This window comes from Zea mays, chromosome 2 (genome assembly GCF_902167145.1).
Source record: "Zea mays cultivar B73 chromosome 2, Zm-B73-REFERENCE-NAM-5.0, whole genome shotgun sequence".
In the NCBI taxonomy this organism is placed as follows: Eukaryota; Viridiplantae; Streptophyta; class Magnoliopsida; order Poales; family Poaceae; genus Zea; species Zea mays.
The window spans coordinates 5573693-5598069 of record NC_050097.1 but is presented as its reverse complement, the minus strand read 5'-3'; the positions used below and the strand labels follow the sequence as shown (position 1 = coordinate 5598069).

Here is a 24377-nt window from a genome sequence, read left to right as displayed (position 1 = left end):
CGGGGGTCATTTTAGTATATCTTGGATTACCACGAATTAATTGAACTTGAGTAGGGTTAAGGAAAATAAGAGATCTTAGAATAACCTTAACCACTTCGTGGTCATCCCACTTTACGCTCCCGAGGTTGCGCACTTGGTTCACCAAGGTCTTGAGCCGGTTGTACATGTGTTGTGGCTCCTCCCCTTTGCGAAGCCGGAACCGACCGAGCTCCCCCTCAATCGTTTCCCACTTGGTGATCTTGGTGAGCTCGTCTCCCTCGTGCGGTTTTGAGCACATCCCAAACCTCCTTGGCGCTCTTCAACCCTTGAACTTTGTTATACTCCTCTCTACTCAAAGAGGCGAGGAGTATTGTTGTTGCTTGAGAGTTGAAGTGCTCGATTTGGGCCACCTCATCCTCATCATAATCCTTATCCCCTATGGATGGTACCTGTGCACCAAACTCAACGACATCCCATATACTTTTGTGGAGTGAGGTTAGATGAAATCGCATTAAATCACTCCACCTAGCATAATCTTCACCATCAAAAGTTGGTGGTTTGCCTAATGGGACGGAAAGTAAAGGTGCATGTTTAGAAATGCGAGAATAGTGTAAGGGGATCTTACTAAACTTCTTACGTTCTTGTCGTTTAGAAGTTACGAAGGGCGCATCGGAGTCGGAGGTCGATGTTGATGAAGTGTCGGTCTCGTAGTAGACCACTTTCCTCATCCTCTTTTGCTTATCTCCGCTTCGATGCGGCTTGTGGGAAGATGATTTTTCCTTCTTCTCTTTGTGATGAGAAGAAGATTTCTTCTCCTTCCCTTTGTTGGAGGAGCTCTTCTTCTTCTCCCTCCTCTTGGTGCGGGACTCTTCCGTTGAAGTGCTCCCGTGGCTTGTAGTGGGCTTTTCGCCGGTCTCCATCTCCTTCTTGGCGTGATCTCCCGACATCACTTCGAGCGGTTAGGCTCTAATGAAGCACCGAGCTTTGATACCAATTGAAAGTCGCCTAGAGGGGGGGGGTGAATAGGGCGAAACTGAAATTTACAAATATAAACACAACTACAAGCCGGGTTAGCGTTAGTAATAAATGAATGAGTCCGCGAGAGAGGGTGAAAAACAAATCCCAAGCGAATAAGCAAGTGAGACACGGAGATTTATTTTACCGAGGTTCGGTTTTCTCAAACCTACTCCCCGTTGAGGAGGCCACAAAGGCCGGGTCTCTTTCAACCCTTCCCTCTCTCAAACGGTCCCTCGGACCGAGTGAGCTTCTCTTCTCAAATCAAAGCCAGGAACAAAACTTCCCCGCAAGGGCCACCACACAATTGGTGCCTCTTGCTTTGATTACAATGGAGTTATGATCTCAAGAATAAGTGAGAAAGAAAAGAAGCAATCCAAGCGCAAGAGCTCAAAAGAACACGACAAATCTCTCTCGCTAATCACTAGAAACTTGTGTGGAGTTGGAGAGGATTTGATCTCTTTTGGTGTGTCTAGAATTGAATGCCTAGCTCTTGTAAGTGGTTGAGAAGTGGAAAACTTGGATGCAATGAATGGTGGGGTGGTTGGGGTATTTATAGCCCCAACCACCAAATGTGGCCGTTGGGAGGCTGTCTGTTCGATGGCGCACCGGACAGTCCGGTGCACACCGGACATGTCCGGTGCCCCCGCCACGTCATCACTGCCGTTGGATTCTGACCGTTGGAGCTTCTGACTTGTGGGCCCGCCTGGGTGTCCGGTGCACACCGGACAGGTACTGTTTGCTGTCCGGTGTGCCAGTATGGGCGGGCCTGACTTCTACGCGCGCTGCGCGCGCATTTAATGCGCCGCAGGTAGCCGTTGGCGCCGACTAGCCGTTGCTCCGGAGTTGCACCGGACAGTCCGGTGCACACCGGACATGTCCGGTGAATTTTAGCGGACTAGCCGTTGGAGATTCCCGAAGCTGGCGAGTTCCTGAGGCCGCTCTTCCTTGGCGCACCGGACACTGTCCGGTGTACACCGGACAGTCCGGTGAATTATAGCGCGAGTGCCTCTGGAAATTCCCGAAGGTAGCGAGTTTGAGTTGGAGTCCTCTGGTGCACCGGACACTGTCCGGTGGTGCACCGGACACTGTCCGGTGTACACCGAACAGTCCGGTGCTCCCAGACCAGAGGGCCTTCGGTTCCCACTTTGCTCCTTTATTGAATCCAAAACTTGGTCTTTTTATTGGCTGAGTGTGAACCTTTTACACCTGTGTAATCTATACACTTGGGCAAACTAGTTAGTCCAATTGTTTGGGTTGGGCAATTCAACCACCAAAATTAATTAGGGACTAGGTGTAAGCCTAATTCCCTTTCACCCACTGGATGCAGGTGGCGGCCTGACCCTGACGTCGTTGGCGACGCGGTGCTAGAAACCTTGGGGCAGGTGACGTATTTCTCCGGCCGGGGGTTGGCCCGCCCATACCTGCCCGACGTCCCGACGGATCGGCTCAAGCGCTCCTGCTCCCTCGTCGAGCCTGGCCTGCGCCCCGCATACTTGCTCGAGCTATGGGTCGTGACCCCCCGCCGGAACGGGGACCACAGCTAGCTCCCGCGGGATGTCAGCGCGAGGCACCGGCTTAGGGAGATCTCCGTCCTCCGGCATGCCGAGATGGTTGCCTTCGGAGGGATCCCCTAGCTCGACGTGGAAACATTCGCGGCTCGGGCCGCAGTCCTCGTCGTCGAGGCTGCGGCTACCGTCGGAACAGTCGGAGAGGCAGTAGTCACATGCGGTCATAAAGTCCCGCACGGCACTGGGGTAGCCAAATCCGGAGAAATCCCAACAGATGCTGGGATCGTCATCTTCCTCGGACCCAGAGGGCCCATAGGTCGAGACGTTCGTCAGCCGGTCCCAAGGCGACCGCATACGAAACCTCAGTGGGGTTGCACTCGCCTCAACGAGAGCGCCCGCCAAAGCAAGGTCGCTAGGCGGGTTGAGGCCGAGTCGAAATGACGTAAGATGGGAATCAGTCAGTACCTTTTGGTCGACGAGGAGCGGCATAGTCACGTCGGGGACTGGTTGCACCGTCGTCTCAGGTACGAGGGCGACGTCCTGCAAGCTCTCCGCGAGCGCGCTGGCGTCGTCCACTTGCTCAGGATTGGCGTGTCGCGGGGGGACGGCGCTCGCCTTCGTCTCGAACGCGAGGTCGACGCCTGGCGTGCCCTCCGTTGGGGCGCTGGGGACGTCGTTTCGCTCGACAGCCGACGAAGCGCGGCCTCCCGCTTGGCCTTGGTTGCCCCGCCTCCTCCTCCGTTGGCGGGGGAGAGGACGGGGCGAGCTCGAATGTTGTTCTTCCACCACGCGGGGAAGATGTCGTCGATTCCACCATCGGCGGGCGGGTTGTCGGCCGCCATTGTCGTTGTCGCGCGGCGGTGGAAGGAGTATCATATCGTAGCTGCCGTCGAAGGACATGAACTCAAGACTCCCGAAACGGAGCACCATTCCGGGCCGGAGAGGTTGCTGGAGACTGCCCATCTGGAGCTTGACGGGAAGCTGTTCGTCAGCACGCAGCAGGCCCCTACCTGGCGCGCCAACTGTCGGCGTTTCGAGACCGGGGGGTCCCTGAGCCGACGAGTGAGTGTGCCGCGTGCCCCAGCCCAGATGGGTCGAGCGCGTGGGCGAGCGCGAAGGGGGGAGAGCGAGGTGGCCGGAGACGGGCGTGAGAGAGGTGGAAATCCCGCGGCCTTCGTGTTCGTCCCGCGCCCAGGTCGGGTGCGCTTGCAGTAGGGGGTTACAAGCGTCCACGCGGGTGAGGGAAGCGAGCGGCCCCAAGAGAGCGCCTGTCCCGTCCTCGTCCCCGCGCGGCCAACCTTCTCTAAGAAGGCCCTGGTCCTTCCTTTTATAGGCGTAAGGAGAGGATCCAGGTGTACAATGGGGGTGTAGCAGAGTGCTACGTGTCTAGCGGAAGGAGATCTAGCGCCCTAAGTACATGCCAATGTGGCAGCCGGAGAGATCTTGGCACCCTGTTGGTGTGATGTCGTGGCCGTCGGAGGAGCAACGGAGCCTGGCGGAGGGACAACTGTCGGAGCGGTTGAGTCCTTGCTGACGTCCCCCTGCTTCCGTAAGGGAGCTAAGAGCCGCCGTCGTCACAGGGCTAGCGGGGCGCCATCATTGCCTATCTGGCGGAGCTAGCCAGATGGGACACCAGTCTTGTTCTCTGCGGCCCGAGTCGGCTCGGGGTAGGGTGATGATGGCGCTTCCTGTTGACGTGGCGGGCCTATGCCCTAGGTCGGGCGACGTGGAGGCTCCTCCGAAGCCGAGGTCGAGTCTGTCTTCCACGGCCGAGGCCGAGCCCGAGCCCCTGGGTCGGGCGAGGCGGAGGTCGTTCGGCAGAGGCCAGGGCGGAGTCCGAGCCCTGGGGTCGGGCGAAGCGGAGTTCGTCGTCTTCTGGGGCTGAGCTCGAGTCCGAGCCCTGGGTCGGGCGGAGCGGAGTTCGTCGTCTTCCGGGGCTTAGCCCGAGTCCGAGCCCTGGGTCGGGCGGAGCGGAGTTCGCCGTCTTCCGGGGCCTAGCCCGAGTCCGAGCCCTGGGTCGGGCGGAGCGGAGTTCGCCGTCTTCCGGGGCTTAGCCCGAGTCCGAGCCCTGGGTCGGGCGAAGCGGAGTTCGCCGTCTTCCGGGGCTTAGCCCGAGTCCGAGCCCTGGGTTGGGCGGAGCGGAGTTCGCCGTCTTCCGGGGCTTAGCCCGAGTCCGAGCCCTGGGTCGGGCGGAGCGGAGTTCGCCGTCTTCCGGGGCCTAGCCCGAGTCCGAGCCCTGGGTCGGGCGGAGCGGAGTTTCCTATGGCGCCTTTGGCAAGGCCTGACTGCCTGTCAGTCTCACTCTGTCGAGTGGCACTGCAGTCGAAGTGGCGCAGGCGGCGCTGTCCTTCTGTCAGGCCGGTCAGTGGAGCGGCGAAGTGACGGCGGTCACTTCGGCTCTGCCAGGGGGCGCACGTCAGGATAAAGGTGTCAGGCCACCTTTGCGTTAAATGCTCCTGTGACTCGGTCGGTCGGTGCGGCGATTTAGTCAGGGTTGCTTCTTAGCGAAGGCAAGGCCTCGGGCGAGCCGGAGATGTGTCCGCCGTTAAAGGGGGGCCTCGGGCGAGACGGAAATCCCTCGGAGTCGGCTGCCCTTGTCCGAGGCTAGGCTCGGGCGAGGCGTGATCGAGTCGCTCGTATGGACTGATCCCTGACTTAATCGCACCCATTAGGCCTCTGCAGCTTTATGCTGATGGGGGTTACCAGCTGAGAATTAGGCGTCTTGAGGGTACCCCTAATTATGGTCCCCGACACATATGATTAAAAATGACGTGTTAAAGCTAAGGCAAGAATTTTCTCATCACTGTTGCTCGCATCGGCGCGGTCTGATCCAAGAGAACAAAATGCTGCTTCCAGTAACTAAATGATTCCTCGGAAGCTGCTCTCGGTACGTTAATGATTCCACCACGCTTCAGTACCAATTTTCCCTTGACCGAAAAGGCATACTTTATGGAGTATGTTTTAGAGCCCTGTGGATTTTTTTCCACGCTGATGTTCGTTTGGCTTTAATCTGTTGTTTTATCTTTATAAATTGTAGCAGCAGCAGTCCGAACCTCCAGTTTAATCTCTTTTATGTGTTTTCGATGTTTATATGATTGACCTATAAACAAGCCCTTGCTTCTCAATCTTTGCTCTACCAAGCAGCAGAAATCACAAACGCGAGATTTGGAAGGAAAATGTTAAGTAACCCTAGTTAGGGTTATATGGAAAAATACCTGCTTTGCCCCTGAGGGGTCTCACATCTCTATATAAGGAACCTGTACACCCCCTCATAAGACAGAGAACAGAAAGAGGCCAAAGGCCCAACCCTATATCCAGTGTCTCGTGTGTTTACTCTGTCGTGTTTATGGGAAGGGAGACGGGTCTTCTACAGCTTCTCACGCCTCTACTGCTGACGGGAGGGAAGGGAGCGGATCTGGTGATCCGTGGTGACGTAGTTCTCAACACGTTATCAGCACGCTCTACCTCGACGTTGCTGCGGATCTGATCTACATCAACTCTCCGTCAAGCCGGCAGGTCCTCTGGCCTAGCCGAACTGTCCTACGCGACAGTCTTCGATTCCTATACGCAATAGAGTGGTATGTTTTATATTCTTCCTGATTCGTTGCAATCAATCAGAAGATAAATAGGACTGAGATACACAGGACCCAAAGATTAAGCCGGAGACGCCCAGTAACCGCGCGTTATCGGAGAGCAGCGCCAAAGGCTGTGCTCGCGCACCGAACAGACCAGCGCCGAGCCTCACCTGGCATCTACGGCCTGTAGCCGAGTCTCTGGTGGCCGAGCGCTGAACGCTGACGCCCCCTGCTGACACACAGGCCGGTCTAGGATCGAGACCGATCGTGCATGCACGACGTGGGTGGATGGATTCATCTTCTCTGGCCTTCTGTGTTGCTGATGTTTCTAGCGCCGGATCAGTTACAGCCTTTCAGGCCTTGACACTGGGGAAGAAAGCGGCTGCTAGGTACTAGTACACTTGTGCTATGGCTATGGCGGACTAGGTCGACACCCTGCCGCATGCGCTCCCATGCGATCCGGTAGAATCTTGGTCAAAACGGTTGCCAGGAAAAGTGGAACCGTGACTCAGTCAGAGCGGTGCGGGAACAGTTCACTCCAAAAAAAATGTTACGCACGTCCGCAACTCAGCACGTCCTATTGCCATGGTCCTGTACTTGCCCTTGGCTTAACTAGTGAGAGCGACGTGCACATATGGTTCGTTTCTTTTGTTTAATTCCGCGTTGAAGCCTAGATACTTAACAGAATTTTCAATTCTCCATTTATCATAACTGTGTCAGTGATGTTTAGGTACACGGATAATTATTTTAGTAAATAATCAACTGAGAATTATTAAAGTACATGTGAAGGCTATACTGTATATACTTAAATCACTTTAAATATTTATGATGCATTGAGTTTTTGGACTTATGCCAAGCGATTAAGTTGTATGGTGGGTACTCGGACACACTGATCAGGCTATGTTATTAATCGACTGAGTTATGACATTGACTGAGCATTGGCTGCGCCCTGGCAACACGACGCAGTATTTGTGTCGTACGAACTTGGCTGCGTCATGTGATTGCTATGGCACACTCTCGTTTAATCGGACTGCTCCCGTTGAGTCGGACTGCCATAGTCGAGTCACGTATTTTTCGCATGCCCTGTAGGCACTGTCTGTCTGCCGTGATCATTGAGCCACAATTGCGCCTGTTGCGCACGTTGCGTGGATTTATCGTGTACCCCGATTACCGAGCCATAATTGTGCCTGTTGCACTTATTACGAAGGCTTGTTGTGTTGTCATAGCCCTGATGGTCGCACACGCGTTGACGCCAGATACACTAGAGCTTGTACTCGCGTGGATTGTGGTGGGTTGTTCAAGCCCCTGAAGTCACATCATAACGCAACCTTCGTAAATAATTTTGTTTAGCTCTATATTTTATTTGATTGTGTTGTGTGGCATCATATATTTATTTATATTGCCAAGTGGCTATAACAACTATATCAAGCTCTATAGTGCTTGAATAATCTGGGAAAGTAAATGAAATAATATAGAACACAGATAAGTTAATTCTGTGCTCTCTTTCCTCATGCATAAAGTTTTACCTGAAGTAACCTGAAGATATATAATGCATGACAGCCTTTTTGGCATATAAGACATCACAAATTAAGATTCTATTAGTAAGCAAAAAGACCTTACCAAATAATTTAAGACCAGAAATCTCAGTCATACATTGCTCAACCAGATGTTAGCACATTGCTCTCTTTGTCACTTAATGACATGAAGCAAACTATGAGATAAAAGGACATGTAATCGCTAGCAACACGAAGTTGCAAGTATACCGAGAGGTTATTCTGAGAAAATTTTCACTATGTTGGTGTGAAAACCATAGTGTGTTCCCGTCGAACCACTTTACTCGTTCTATCTAGGACCTCTATGCTTGTGCCGCATACATCTCTCGGAATTGTAAATACTTATAGTCACTGAATTGACTCGAGATAGTTCTTTGACAAGTTTGGTATACACTGTAAGCTAAATGGTAAAGGTCGGTCCTGAATGGACACATACATGGGGTTTATGTAGCCGAACTACACTGAATTCCATCCATTGGCATGCTTACCATTATCTACCTCTGATCTACCAGAAGTGAGAAGAGTAGACAAATAACTATGAAATCACACATCACCACAGAGCTTGAAGTGAAATTGGGCATTAATATGTCATTGGTCCTTGGCGCCGAAAGATTCATAATTCTTGACCTATAAGCTATTGGTGATGGTAATTTGTGATAGAAATATGAAGATCTTGTAGAGACCTGTTGTATCCTCTCTACTCCTGATGATTTCTTCGTATGAGAGCAGTAATATCTGTTGTTGAAGATGGATCCTGGCGGACACCAGTCCTATTTTCATTCTTGCCAAGCAGTTATCATCATTTGCTTCATCAAAAGCTAGTTATATGGTGATTTTCCCAGATAAAATGAATTCTTGGCCCTGTCTGTTCTATTCCAAAGCTTCTCTTTTTGCTGAACAATGAAGAGATCGAAATAATGCTATATAGAACAAATTGGTATATAATATGAGGAGAAATGTTTGCCCTGCTGGCAGCATCACAATTTATTAACTATTGTTATAAATTCTCTCTCAAAATTATAATACCTAAAAATGTTGCATAAATCGATACCCAATTTCAGAACGGTATGAGTAATTGGGTAAACCATGGGCAATAATAAAATGAGCTGGACTATACATCTCTGCATATAAAAATCTTTGCTTGGCAGCATTGGCCTGATGCCGTGCACTTTACTACCAATATAAGCACACACATTTTTCCTATGTGCCTCAAAGCACAATACAACCAGTGAATGTCTTTGTGAGCGTTAGACCCTGATGGTCATTTTACTTGTTGATCTGAAGTCAACTAATGGCTCAAAACGACGAATGGTATTCATGAGCCCCTGAAGATGCCTTATGGATAAAATAAGTGTTGTGCATGTTAGTCTAAATCTTAATGATTGACTGTGCATTTGGTAATAATAACAATAAGTTTGCAGAATTGTAACCATGAAGCAACTTGTTGTTGCGTGTCTCGCTGAATGTTGAGACTAACCCTTCATGTTGAAGGACAAATATATAGTATTCATGCCACTATATTAATCTAAGTTCAAGTTCACTGCATAAAACCACTATCTGTAATGTGCGTAAGATTTCCCAAATAAATCACCACAATAGCATACATTGGCCACAACTGGATGATTGTGGTTGGGGATTTTATCTGTATGCTTTTAGAACATCTCGGCATTAGGGGGAGGAATGCCCATATAGTGTAATGCCTCAATATTCTATTAAACGCACATAAGCTAAACTGAACCTGTCGTTCGGTGTGTACTCCTGTGTATATGGAGTTTGCCAGAAATCGTTGAGGATTAACCATATTGGTTTGAATGCTTCTACCTGATGTAGATGTGGATATACCCGGGATTAATATCATATCCACATTTGACTTATTGGCATTTGATCTATTCTGCGGGGACGTCTGCGGATATGGTACATTGGCCATAGTCAAAGCATATGTTCTGATTGCAGATTCACGTGGTCTGTGATAACTCTCCTCTGATTAATTCACCCTGATGGTGATTTGCCTCACGAAGAGGTTCATCTTGATGATGAAATTCCTAGCAATGCGCGCAATATCATTGTGCTGGGAATACGGAACAATGAATCTTTCGTTTTGGGAAATGACGGAGATCATTATTAAATGTGGGAGACAAATGTGTCGACACCTATCTTGCCTCTCTAGATTGCAAAGGGATCCAAAACAAAGTCCTAGGCATGAGTGCTTTAAGCTCTCTTATCGGGTCATTGATAAATGCAATCGGGGCTGAACCAATAATCGCAAAATGAAAGTCACGAGCTTGAAGTTCAGACATTTATGGGCACTATTGAAATAATGTGTGGTGAATGTGATGGTTCAAGTGGTCTTGTGAGAGACCCATCCAACATATGTGTTGAATAACCACTATTCCGCTATGTAATATATCTGGCAGTTGGCATGGATTAAAATATGCAGTTAATAGGATTCTGAAGATCCATCATGAGATCCTAGGAGGACTTATATCTTTGAATTATAAATATGCAACATATAAATCTCATACCGAATAATACATTCCTGATGAATGATCACTCTCCTATGTAGATAGAATATCTCCTAGTTGAGATTATAGTCCTAGATGGAACCTTTCCAGAAGACATAAAGTCTGTGTTAAACACCAAAGTTTGATAATCCCTATAAAGGGATAAAGACCCATACAGACCCTAAAAGGAATAAGATGAGGTACCAAAGGACTTGAAGTTCACCGAATAAGCACATGTGCATTCCACAAGTTTTACTCATGGTATTTTCCACTTGATGTGGAATTACGGTATCGTCTAAAGCCCCGATGGCAGAAACTTATAAGGTTTAGGTGTTACTGGCAAAATATCCCCATTGTGCCAGAATGACAGACTATAACGATGTATCTAATCGATGAAAAATCACTAATGGATTACGATCTTTGATGGACTTTTGTTACACCATCATAGATGTTGCAATGGATGAACGCCTGGAGCGATGTGTCATATTTAGAATATGTACTATTGCAACTATATTATCCCCTAAAGTCCTATAGAAGGACATGTTACTTGCTTTGCACAACTATGTATAAATTATGGTGTAAGATAGAAAATGATAGCACCCCAACTTCATCCATTCTCGTTATTCCAGATAGACAATGAGACATATATCTTGAAGAATATGCTTGAGTTTTGAGGAATAACGACTTTGACAGATGTCATCGTCAGGGGGAGCGAATGCTTATATTGATCACAATCGTGAGACAATAAATGTCATATTTTATGCCCTGAAGGCATGAGCTTGATGATCAATATGTGAACCTTTATGGAACTTTCTATCAAATATATAGATCCAGTCGATCGAACACCATCAGTCAAAGTGGCTTATTTATATTGATACGTGCACTTACCTCGTATATCCTAGAAGTGAGTAGAGGTAAAGTTCCTAAAATAGACCTTGCAAGGATATGCAATCCGTTTGCTGAATCTTTATGTGCATATACTTCTAGAAGAAGATGTTTTGCCTTATTGATACGATTTTGCAAGGATCAGAGGGAGCACATTTCTAAAGTTAGCCCTTATAGAAGATTCGATAGAATATAGATCCTAACGGATCGAAATCTGTCACGATGACAGCTGTTGTACTCTTTTTCCCTTGGTGAGTTTTCTTGAAGTTTCTAACATGAGGTTTTTAACGAGGCAACAAAGTGCAAATGCAATTTGTATCACCATGCACTCTTTCTCCACATTTTTCCCACTAGGTTTTTTGGAGTTTTAACGAGGCATGTGTTGGTCGCGGTATTCGCCCAAGGGGGAGTGTTAAGTAACCCTAGTTAGGGTTATATGGGCAAATACCTGCTTTGCCCCTGAGGGGTCTCACATCTCTATATAAGGAACCTGTACACCCCCTCATAAGACAGAGAACAGAAAGAGGCCAAAGGCCCAACCCTATATCCACTGTCTCGTGTGTTTACTCTGTCGTGTTTATGGGAAGGGAGACGGGTCTTCTACAACTTCTCACGCCTCTACTGCTGACGGGAGGGAAGGGAGCGGATCTGGTGATCCGTGGTGACGTAGTTCTCAACTAAGGATGTAAATGGTCGGTAAAATCCGGTAAATTTCCGGTACCGTTTACCAGATTTTTCCAGCCGTTTTCGGATTTATCGGGATATACGGAAAACGGGACGGAAACGGAATAGGTTTTTTCGGAAACGGTACGGTAAACGGTGAGACAAACTTACCGTCCGTTTTCGTATTTCTCGGGAAACTCCGGTATATTCCGGTATATTCCCGGCCCACGAACCTGCCAATCAACCATCAGCCTTTCAGCCGGTCAGCCCATCCCCACGGCTATGGCCCATGGGGCCATGTTGGTCACATGCCCACGCAATGACGCAACCAAGGTCCAAGGCAGTAAGGCTGGCAGCCTGGCACCACGCATTGACGCATGTGGAGTTGTGGACACACAGGCACACAGCCGCCGCCGCCCGCCTGTTTATGTTCCTGTGCCGCTGTGCGAGACGGCGACTGCGAGTGGCTGAGACGGCGAACGGCGAGGCATCTCCGGAGTCTGGACTGCGGCTGTGGACAGCGACGCTATGACGGCGACTCGGCGAAGCCCCAAGCTGCCAAGCCCCCAGGTCCCCATCCATCTCTGCCTCTCTGGTCATCTCCTTCCCATGGTCGATCTGCAGGCGCCAGCCGCCAGGCGCTCCATCGCCGGCCATCCATAAACTCGCCACGGCCACTGCCGCAGCGGTCCGGTCCGGTCAGGAGGGGCGGGAAGAGGAACCGCGGCTCGCACAGTCGCACGCATCGAAGCCGCTACGGTCTGCGCTCTGCGGTGGTGGGCTCTAGCGCAGCCGCGCAGGGGCATGTGGACCTAATTTTAGCTATGTGTGTTTGGATCTAATAAACTACAACTAAAATGGCACATACTTACTACACTTACTGCTGATTTTGCTGTACAGATTCATCTAAAATGGCACCTACTCCTGGTGATGGTGAAGAACTAGATGCATCCCTACCAGTACCAGGGCTCCCATCTGAGAGGCACCTGCTGCCACCACCACATCCGTCGTTATGTTCAGGTATAGACATTTTGCAATGCTAGGATGCGTAGAAGCCAATCTCACATGCTCAAATGTTTATGTCCATCAATAACTTATAGGTTCAAAGAGGAAGACCATTGCAGTTGGTACTGGAGCCGCACCTATGATTGCTGGATCATCTTCTTCAAGTCATTCCCAGTCATCACCTTCAGTTGCTGCTAGTGTTGATAAGGATATTGTTAATCCTTCAAATGTTGTTGAGGTTGATGATAGTAATGAAGTTGATGTTAGTGGGAAGAGGCAGAAGAGGTGCACATCCATAGTTTGGCAATACTTTACCAAAAAAGAGAAGATAGTTGAGATAGATGGGAAGAAATACAACCAGATGTGGGGACATTGCAACTTCCCAAATTGCAAGGCAATGTATAGAGCTGAGAGCTATCAAGGAACATCTGGGTTTATAAACCATTTGAGGACAGCACATAGTATTGTGAAAGGACAGCAACAGCTCAAGGCAGACAAAGACCATGGCACAAATCTCACACTTGTCCAAACCTACAAGTATGATCAGGAAGATAGCTTGAAAAAATTTTACTTGGCTATTATAATGCATGAGTACCCTTTCCAAATGGCTGAGCATAACTACTTTTGTGGATTTCATTAAATCGTTAAGGCCTAGCTTTCCATTGAAGTCTCGTGTGACTGTTAGGAATGATATCATGGATTTGTATTTGGAAGAGAAAAAGAAATTGTATGCACATCTGAAAACAGTTGAATGCAGGTTTAGTACAACCATGGATATGTGGACCTCCCGCCAAAACATCTCTTTCCGACTTTCCCGATCAATTCCGAGCTATTTTACCATTTCCCGATCAATTCCGAGCTATTTTGCTCGGATTTATCCGTTTTCGATATACCGAAATTTACCGGTCGTTATCCGTTTCCGACTTTCCCGTTTACCGATTCCGGCCGAACAAAAAAATATGCAGGTGAAAATGGTGAGAGGTTTTTTCCGACCGTTACCGACCGTTTACATCCTTATTCTCAACAGAAAAAACCCTTTGGTCAAGCACTCTGTGTTTTATGGGCTCGCTGACACTTGTCAGCGGCTTCACAAACGCAGCTTGCTGCTATGGGCTACAGATGGGCCTAGTCTTTCTTGATCGGTCGGCCTAGGACGGCCCAACGGTCCAACATACTTGGGGTCCAAGGCCATCCATCAGCGGTCCAGAAATCGTGGGCGCTAGTGCTACTGTGCACACACACACATGTGCGAGGCGCAAACACACGCTGGACTGGAATGGGTGAACCAAAGGAAGACACTGGCGACGACGACGACGCTGCAACAGAAAACCACCGACCACGTGACACGGAGACATGGAGTACCTGCCCTGCCTAGACACTAAAATATCCCCGCGGCATGTTTCAGAGAAACGATTTGCAGCTATTGTCATTTACCGGTTTTTTTTGCGTATTTTGTGTCACCCTAAATTTCATCAGTGGACTGTGAGGATAATTTGGTAGGCCAGGGTTTTATAAGCATGTGTTTTGTGTAAATCCGTAGTTCTTGCACGTTTTCTCATGGATGCCACGCTTTTAATGATATTAACTTGATGATATAGGTTTTTGGTGCTCTTTTCTACAAATTTGTTCTTTTTTAAATAACGTAAGGTAACTCTAAAAATGAATTATTTTGAATCAGGAGAAGTCCATTTCCATTCGCAGAACGGAAATACAAGAGTCGGCTGGAAAAAAAAACATCAGGATGAGAAAGAAGAAAAGAGCACTAGACCACCTGCGCAACTCCAAAAGACTCTATATTCTTTCTAATCTATATAAATAATTATTTTTAAAAAAACACACACTATCCAACAACTTATCTAAATAGTCATTATTCCGGTGTTTTTGCTAGTCAAATAAAGAAAACGTGAATAACTGTTTAGAGTACAAATAAGATATAGAAAGGTTGTTGGAGATTAAAAAGATATAGAAAACTTTTTTATATAAATAATTCTCTAAAAAATAATTTAGAGAGTGAAATTTAAAAGGACACTTGAGATTAAGATTGCACCGTACTAAAAATGACAAGAAAAGTTGAGAGGAAAACTAAAACAAGGCAACCAACTATCGTACTACTAGCTTCAGTAGCACGCCAAAAACTCCAAGACAATTCTTCAGCAGAAATATTCAAATCCGCCTGAAAACCCCATCACTTCTATCCAGCATCTTGATCAGTGTCGTTGCTCTCCGAGCTCGCCATCAGCTTGCTTGACGCTGGAATGTCCAAACCCATTTGCAACATGGTGTTAACTCAAGCTTCCAGCGCCTCTAGGAATTGATTTCTTTAAGAAAGGATTCGGATAACACTGCGAACTAATTTAGTTAGGGATGGAGGAGTCCGTGCTAGATGGCACTAGAGGCCTGGTGGTCATGGCTCCTACCACTTAACAAACATGTCGCGTTTCGGACACCAGACAAGTTGAAGAACTGGATTAGTCTGAGAACAGAAAAGACAGTTATATTCACCGTTCCATCCCCAACTAATCATTTCATGAAAATCTCACAATACTTGCTGGTAATAGAATTTAAAACCAGATCTTCAGTCTTCACACAGCTTTTGTGGCTTCACTACTATCAATCTAATAAACTTTCACACAACAGACTGGTGCTAAAACTGCCACTAGTAGAACCAGACCAGAACATGCTGAGTTGCTGACAATAAGAAATCCTATAATATGTTACAGCATCCCTAGCTCAAACCACACCGAACATAGAGATCCTTATGCTATTGCAGTACTCTCCTACGGTCCTATCTAGGGTTCACCCTCACTTCAAATTATACAGTCTACATCCGTTCAGCAGGAATGATTCATCCACCAGAGATGGACCCACACAGGCAACTAGGAGTTGCTGGTAAGATCACTGTCATTATCACCAGTTGCATCGGTTTCCTTCACTTCTTGAATCATCTTAAGTACTTGCCAGGCGGCGGGTCGACTTTCTGGTGAGGACCGAACGCAGCTCGTGGCTATGTCCACGATCATTGTGATGTGATCACTGTCCACTCCTTCATCCTCTCTCGCTGACTGGACATAGGTTTGAAGATTGCTTGCGACCAAGACTGAATGCTCAAGCGGTGGCTTTCCGCTAAGGAGCTCAAGGAGGAGGACACCAAAAGCATATATGTCTGATTTGGGCGTTAGCATTCTGTTGGATTTCATGTTTTCTGGTGCTCTGTAAGCAGCATCGTCTTTGACTTCTGATGATTCCAGGAGGAACGACAAGCAATTGTCTGTAAGGCAAGCCTCAAAGTCTGAACCAAGCAGAACGTTGGAAGACTTGATGTTCCCGTGGACAAGCCGAGAAGCTTGGTGAATGTAAGCAAGACCCTGTGCAACATCTTCTGCTATCTTCAGGCATGATGTCCAGTGAAGTGGTTTTGCCCGAGATGACCTTGAACCTGCAGTTCACAAACATTAACAGAACAATTAAGCACAATTGTTAAAACATATATCCATACAATTTATGGCACAAATATAGTATGAATGCATAAAAGTGTGTATTGATATGTTGTAACTTGTGAAGAGTTTTGTTTAGCTTCGCTATGCAACAAGTGTTTTATTCAGCTGGAGTATGAATAGGACATTGTGGTACCTAGCAATGCTCATAATCAAATCAGTATAAAGAAATGAATAAACCTTCTCTTGCTACTGGTTTACTATAATGTCCCTAAGAACTCACCAATATTACCCAAAGTCTGAATTATATAAGCATACCATTGTTACCAAAAAACTACAATCAGAACCCATAAGTACATATGACACTATCTATGGACCCAGCATTTAAGTCCATACTTGTATTATTACTTTTTTTATAAGCAAAAGGATAATAGAAAGGGGAAGTCATGAACCAAAAAATTACAACGGCCAGTCTATTGTAGTGGTTCAAATGATGTTTTTCATGGCCCATGGAAAATCAGTCATACCTCTGTTATTTCCTAATAATGTTACATGATTTATCATCCCAACATCCAGTGAATAAAGCAATATCATCATTATAATCTTGGCAATGAAAACTAGTCAGTAAAGTGTCACATGCAACCTTGTGTATCCACCAGGGATGGAGCCAGGATTCAGGGTGTGTGCGTGTTTTTTTTGGGGGGCACTTCTTGCTTAATATCAGTTTAAAATGTTGTCACCTTTGATGTTGTCTTAAAAATCTATAATAAACTTTATATCTTAGAAAAAGGCTAAATGTCTAGGTGGGTTGCGTTTTAGTCAACAAAATTAATAGTCACTAGAGTGTGTGGGGTTCCCTCTTTTGATGGTTGTGTACATCTTGTCAGGCAGAGGCTGAAAGAATCATTTTCGAGGATTTGTATCATCTCAATGTAACAATATTAAAAATTTCCTTTCTAAAAAATGTCTAGATTGGAGATAAAAACGGGACAATGTTCATAGATCAACTGTTCATACCATATTTATTTTATTTAGACACTTAATATTAAACAACCAAGAAATGTATTTGCGAAAAAAAACTAGAATTTGGTTGAGAAGGTTTGTTTACTTATGATTTTTACTGACTACTGAAACATTATGAGATGTACTAATGAAGATTCTGTAACATTAGGTGCGGCCAGGCTCCTGTCGCTCATCTCCTCCCCTAAAAAAAACTCGACCAGCGGGGGTACTGTCATTATATTAAGAAGAAGATCTTCTCGCACATGTTGAGAAAACCAACGAACCCTGCCCCACTCATACATAGCGGCATCGTAGCCAATGTGAGAACAACCGCGACCGAGGTTGGACCTTAGACCTATGCTTTGGCGTATTTTGTTAACCATAGCCTGAAATTCGCTTCCACAGAGAGTCGAACCCATGATCTGAGCAGTGCTACTCAGACCACCTAACCAACTCAGCTACTACTTTCAAGAATATAAACAAATCATTAGTCAGATGACCATATATGTGACCAGTGACCACTTATGAGTTATAAATGCAGGTATGTTTTGTTTAGTGGGTTGACAAAGAAAAAATCCAAGTAGTCAGTAAAATCATAAAGCATCACATATACGTTTTGTTTAGTGGGTTCACTACTTGACTAGGCATCAGCATTTTGCTGCCAGATATTCGTGCTGTTATATTCTTAATTTCATACAATAGCCATGCTGGGTCAAGAGTGCCTAGTTTGGAAAGGTAAGAATAATTAACAAAAAATCTACTCATGCAATTTATGACCTAAATATTCAAGAATGAACTAAAAAGGTGTGGATATAGGGATGGCAACGGGTACATACCCGTCGGGTAGTATCATTCCATACCCGTACCCATAAAAAAAATTCTACCCGTCGGGTTACCCATTTATGCTCGCGGGTATAAAATCTTACCCATATCCGTACCCGCGCGGGTATTTTTACCCGTCGGGTAACCCGTACCCGTTAGGAAAGTCTTAAATTCCAATATATCAATCACTCAAAATATTAAATAAACATACAAAAACAACTTCAACTTCATATATAACAAATCATATGATTGCACAACTTGGTATCTAGACAAATGATAGCTAGAGAAGAGTTTTATTTTAGCTAAGATGGGCTCTATTAGATGGTTATAGTGGTACTGATGCGGGTATATTTTACACATTGATAGACGGGTATGGGTAGTACCAACCCGTACCCGTCTACCCAACGTATAGAGGTTTTTACCCATTAACATACCCGCGGGTAGAGAAATCATCCCGTATCCGCCTTCATATCGGGTAAAACCCGTCGAGTATTCGGGTTTCGGGTACTCAGTGCCATCTCTATGTGGATATCTTGACATATTATAGCTTGTGGACAGTTTTTTCCAATGAAATAAGTGTGTTATTTAGCTAGCATGTACATATAATAATGTTTGCAACACAAAATGTGGCTCACAGCCAAATCAACTTAAGAAATTAATAAAATCTACTATTACCTTAGTTTTTCTAATCCACACATTCAAAAGCACTCATCAGTATCATGTCAGCTTCTATATAACAATTATCGCTTTAACAACTACAAGGCTGCTAAATGTTGGCAAAGCTATTCTAGTTCCTCAAAAGAAAAGGTAAGGAGCAGCAAAAGTTCCAAGGTATGTAACTCCCCAAAACCAGTGTACTGTGGATGTTCAACACTTCAACTGAAACTTTTCACTGCCTGCTAAATACACTCCGTTATTTCCTAAATGTATTAAACAATTTCTCTAACCATTATCCAATGGACAAGCAATATCATCCATAACTCCAGACTATTGTCAGTGATTACTTGCCAGTAAAACATCACAAGCAGCCTTGCACTTTGTTTTCGTTCCATGAATATATATAAAATGTCTAGTGCACTTGAACAGTTGAGCTCTATATGTAGCTAGGGACACTTAACAATGCATGTATGCTTTGTTTAATGGGTTCTCACTTCTCAGAGAAAAGATACCAATAAAGCATTCCTTACAGAGTTACATATAGATATAGGCCCACTAGTAGCGATCACATTCTATTGCTTGGTTTTCACGTGGCCCAAGTCTTCTGAATTTCAATATACAATATGTGGTCTTGTTGGAGTGAAGAATCCCTACTTTAGAAAGCTAATGCCAGCCTAGGCCACTAATAATCTAGTGGTAGTACAACATGTAAAGGCAGGTACTAGAATTGTTCCCAACACCAATGAGTTTAGTTTGTCCAAACAACTACAGCATATAAGATATTATGGTGTACTACAAAATTAACGACTCAGATACTGAGCAAAGAACATGGAACTTTACCATGGATGAGAGAGTAGAGGCTGCCATTGGGCTGGTAGTCGTACACAAGCAGCCGCTCCTCCTTCGCCTGGAAGAATGCTCGGAGTGGTACAAGGTTCGGATGGCGCAGTCGGCCAACAGCATCCATGTTCTGCTCGAACGCCTCTGCTTCCAGTGCCGCTGGGCCAATCTTGGCGGCGTCCAGCCTCTTGACAATGACCACGAGCCGGCCGTCGAGCACCGCCTTATATGTGGTCCCCACGCTCCCGCGGCCGAGCACCTCTGCCGACGCGCGCATGAGCTGCTCCAGGCTGTAGCTCGCCGCCTCGCCCGCGCAGAATGTCAGGCACCCGCTCCGCTCCAGGCGCCGTGCCTTCTCCTCCGGCACCATAATGGCCGCCGTCTCCTCGTCGGGGACGCACTCGACGTAGCCCATGTCAGCATTGTCCCTGCTCACCTCGGACGCGGGCGCGCTCTTCTTGGGGTTGGGGCTCTCGTACGACGCGGTGCTCGGGCGCCTCCGCTTGTTGTTCCTCTTCATCGCAATCATGGCGTAGACAAGAAGCGCGGCGAGGACAGACCCGGCAGCGACCGCGACGGCCAATTTGGTCATCCTCCGTCTCGCTCTCTTCGCATTTGGCACGGACGAATCCGGCACGCTCAGGTTCTCCCGCTGCGGCCCGCTGTCGCTAGCAGCAGCGCTCTGCACAGGGGGAGCGGCGGTACCGTTCGCGCCGCCCCCGTGGAAGAAGAGGAGGTGGGAGCCGCGGCACTCGCGGCGGACCACCTCGCCGCAGAGCTCGGGGTTGCCCGCGAACGCGGCGGCGCCGACCTGCGAGATGACGGGCGTGACGGGCACGGGCCCCGAGAAGTTGTTGTAGGAGACGTTGAGCACCTTGAGCGACGACTGGTTCCAGGGCGGGAGGGTGCCGCTGAAGTGGTTGGCGTCGAGGCGGAAGAGGGTGAGGTGCGGGAAGGCGGCCTCGATGCCGGGCGGGAGCGCGCCGGAGAGCCTGTTCCCGGAGAGGTCGATGGAGCGGAGGCGGCGCAGGGAGGCGAGCGAGGGCGGGAAGGGCCCCGAGAAGCGGTTCCCCGCGAGGAAGAGCGCCTTGAGGTTGGCGAGCGGGGAGAGGTCCGGGACGGGCCCGTGGAGCGCGTTGGACTTGAGGCTGAGCACGCGGAGCTCGGCGAGGCGCGAGAGCGTGCCCGGCGGGAACGTCCCGTTGAGCCCCGCCGACTCGAGGACGAGGCGGATGATATGGGCGGTGGCCGTGCATGTGACCCCCGGGCGGGAGCAGGGCGAGGCGGCGGGGCTGGGGAGGCGCAGGCGGGAGGCCGGGTCGGCCTTGGCGAGGAATGCCGCGAGCGCCGCGGCCGAGGGCGAGACCGGCGGAGGCGTCGACGCCAGCGCCGCGGCGGGGGGCACCGCGGCGGCTTGGACCGGCGGCACTGGCAGCGTCGGCTCCGAGTGCGATGCGGCGCCGGGCGCCGCGGGTTCCGTGGTGGTGGCGAGCAGGAGGAGGAGGAGGAGGATGGGGAGGAGCGGGGCGCGGCGGTGGTGTGCCATTGCGGCGCGGCGAGCGCGTACGGGGGTTTTGGGGCTCGGGATTTAGGGATGGGTTTGGGTGGTGCCCGTGCCGTGGCGTGGTGGTTGGTTTCAGTGTAGCGGTGGAGCGGAGTGGTGGTGGCACGCCGAGATGCGAGATGCGAGAGGAGATCTGGGGAACGACGGGGACGAGGGTCAGAGGGTGGTCGCCGGGGCACGTGGGTGGTACGTGGAGTTTAGCGTGCTTCTTTGGCCAAGTGTACGGAGGAGCTCATTAGCGGGGACAGCAACAGCAACGGCAAAGCACGCACGCAGCTAGCTGCTTGGCAGTTCAAATGCAGATCACGGATGGGAGAAGAAACGCTGTCTGGGATGGCGAGCACCAACAGCTCTGAAAACGAAATGCAGATCAGCCAAGCGTACAGACAGGCACGCACAGGGCTAACTACCGGAGCCCTCGTCCTGGATTGCTCCGCTTGACGCCACGTTATACCCAACTTCTAGTATTTCTATAATAATAATATGTTGCTGATTTCGTGTACGAGCAAGCACTTGGGCAAACGTTGGAGCCATGCAACGCAAGTAGCCGAATGCCGAGAGCGACGGATTTGCACGGGGGAATGTTTGAAAAGGAGCCGTTGCCCCTTCGATACCTGCGGGTCTCGCGCGGTAGCTACAGTACTAGCTAGCATAGCAGGACGCTGTACTCCTATCGGGGCCACTTTGTTTTTAAGACTGACGACGACGTAGTGACGTACACACCTCATCAATGCGAATTTTTACCGTGCCTGCCACTCGGGGCCCTCTTGTGTGCACTGCCAACGGGGGAGTCGGAGGGGAGGCAGAGGACCCGCGGACATTCATTCAGAGCTGCGGGGCCCACGTGACTGCTGGTAAATTATTTGGGCTGCTTTTGTCGGGCAGACGGGAATTGTTCTTCCACCGCCCCGCCGACGCCCAAGCAGCTATAGCTAGCTGTCCGCTGTCCTGTCCTACGCACGAGCATGACGCCCGGTAGAAGAAGAAGAAGAAGAAACGGGCGCGACCGAGGTCACGTTCACCTCGCTGACCGGTGGGCCGCGGATCCACGGGCGTAGATAGTGAGATCGTGAGACAGGTTCGGCACCGCATCTCGTAGCTGTTGCGCTTGGCGCCACGCCAAAAATGCATACGCCATGTCGATGTCACTGCAACCAAACGCAGAGCGTCCACCATACAGACGGCACCGACGGCGACATCGCCACATTCTCTCCCACACCGCCACACGCTCAGTTCGCCGTGCAAGATGTCCCTTCCGTCCTGGTGAACTCGACTCGGCGAAGCAAAGCAACATGTGGTATTGTGGTGCTGCTGCAGCCAGACTGGCGCGGTGCACGGCTCGTCGGATCCAGTGAGAGAGGAGGTGTGCCCTGCGGCAAATTCATGGGGGGCAGGGAGTAGAGAGTAGAGACAGCAGTTGAACACTATACGTGCACTCTTCACTTCCATCTTTCTTCCCTGACTGCCTGTGTGCCCACACCCATGGCCAGTGGCATCTCCGATCCGACTCAAGTCACGCGGCACTGACCTGTGTTTTGGCCCCATCTCGTCAGTTTGTGGCCCTACGCCTCTGTCCCCCCTGCGTTCGTAATAATGACACGGATTCAAAACCCAACGACGCGCATCATTCTGCACAGTTTTCCGAAACACAGCTAGATAGAACCAGTCACCAGTACTAGCATCGTACCAAATGCTAACCTTGCTTTATACTCAAGGTTACCATCATAAAAAAGTTGGCATCAAGCGCTGTAATTTTCTGGTCTGAAGGCTGATAGCCGTCAGCAACTCTGGAGTGGAGGCTCATGCTGGACGGTGACCGACTGAACCACGTTCGTGCAAAAAATAAAAAAATAAAAACAAGAGCTTTTCATCAGCTGAAAAGGAATGAAGGAAGGAAAGCGACGATGCAACCGACTCTCGGCTAGTATTAAGAGTTCAGCATTCACCATGAGTGAGTCATTACTAATTCCCCTGCTTCCCCCGTACGTCCTCACTCAGTTGCTTGGTCGTGTGGCAAAACATGTGATTCAAAATCGTAGCACCTGACCTGCTAGGCCTGGACCAAGGCCTAGAGAAGTCATGTCCATTTTGTAAAATGCATGTGATGGAACAGTGCCGCCCGAACGCGGATGTGATTGAGCACCTGCCTAATGAGTTGCTTGCAGTCTTGCAGAAGCAGAAACAGCAGCTATCGCCTATCGGATCGGAGCAGCGGTGCCAGTAATAAAGTAAGTAGTCAGTCATGGGCCGGGCAGCTAGGTGCTTTCGCCGGCCGTTTTGGGCCATACTTCAGCGAAGGCAAGGCCCGTTCTAGCATGACATCGCGACGCGGCCGGTTGGGCCATGAGGATATTCGGTTCCTCGGCGTTCCCAAAGCACGCACGGGGCACGGCACATGATTTTAGGGCTCACGGGAATTTTGAACGTTACCTAATTCCGAAGCAGATACAGACTATAGTGCTCTGCGAAGTGTTGGAGGATTTTGTCTGCAGGGGCTTGCACTGCAACCATCTGAACTTTAACTGAGAAATGACTGCCTCTATTTGGACAGTTTGTTGTCTGCACTTCAACAGTCAGTTCAGTCCGATGATGATCAAGTGATCTTGGCGTTGCACGGATCACAAATCCAAAACAGTCCCGGACCAAATCCCTTTGTACGTTCAACTAACACAGAGGACACCTACTAAGAGGTTTAGCGCATCGCCCATCGGAATTGAAATGCTACTCTTCCCTACCATTATCTTGAACGCATATATTAGTATTTTTTTACGTGGAGTTGGTAAAAATTCAGAGCCCTCTAAGAGTGCTTATAGATCACGATTCAAATGTTTCTTCACTATAAGTTAGGACTATTAACTAATTGTAGTTCAATAATAAATAGGAATATAAGTTCGACACTAATCCGATTCGATCCTTAAATTTTGTAGTGTAAAATCTAGAGCTAATTATCACCTCTATACATACCACCACAGACTATATAAGAACAAATACCTATACATGTTTTCTTCATAAAAAATGCATGATGGTTAGTTGTACTAAGGGCCTCTTTGGAAGGGCTCTCAAACGCTCTGTCTCTTGCACAAAGAGCCGCTCCAGCTCTGGTCATGGAGCCACCTTCATGCGGCTCCTCCCAGGGAGCCATCATCTATGAGACCGTAATTCATTAAACTGGATGGAGCCGGAGCCGATCAGCTGAGCACATGGGTTGTCAGGGTTGGACAACCAGGACCCGCAGCGTCCAAGAATTCTCCTAAAGAGGCACTAAACCTTTCCATGACTAGACAAAATTACATTTGGATGCACAAAGTCCTTTTTTTGTTGATGCATTGTGCCCCGAAAGGCCGAGGCCTAAAAACCTCTGTGAGCTGAGAT

The 24377-nt window shown here is 48.5% G+C and overlaps 1 protein-coding gene across 1 annotated transcript; it reads right to left on the bottom strand.

Moving 5' to 3' along the window:
- Window positions 1-15182: 15182 nt before the first annotated feature.
- LOC100191370 (uncharacterized) lies at window positions 15183-21161 on the bottom strand. The gene is made up of 2 exons (NM_001367456.1): window positions 19442-21161; window positions 15183-16122 (listed from the first exon to the last, which is right to left on the bottom strand). Exons 1-2 carry the CDS (start codon window positions 20985-20987, stop codon window positions 15563-15565), a joined length of 2106 nt encoding a protein of 701 aa, NP_001354385.1. The 5' UTR covers window positions 20988-21161; the 3' UTR covers window positions 15183-15562.
- Between the last annotated feature and the right edge of the window lie 3216 nt (window positions 21162-24377).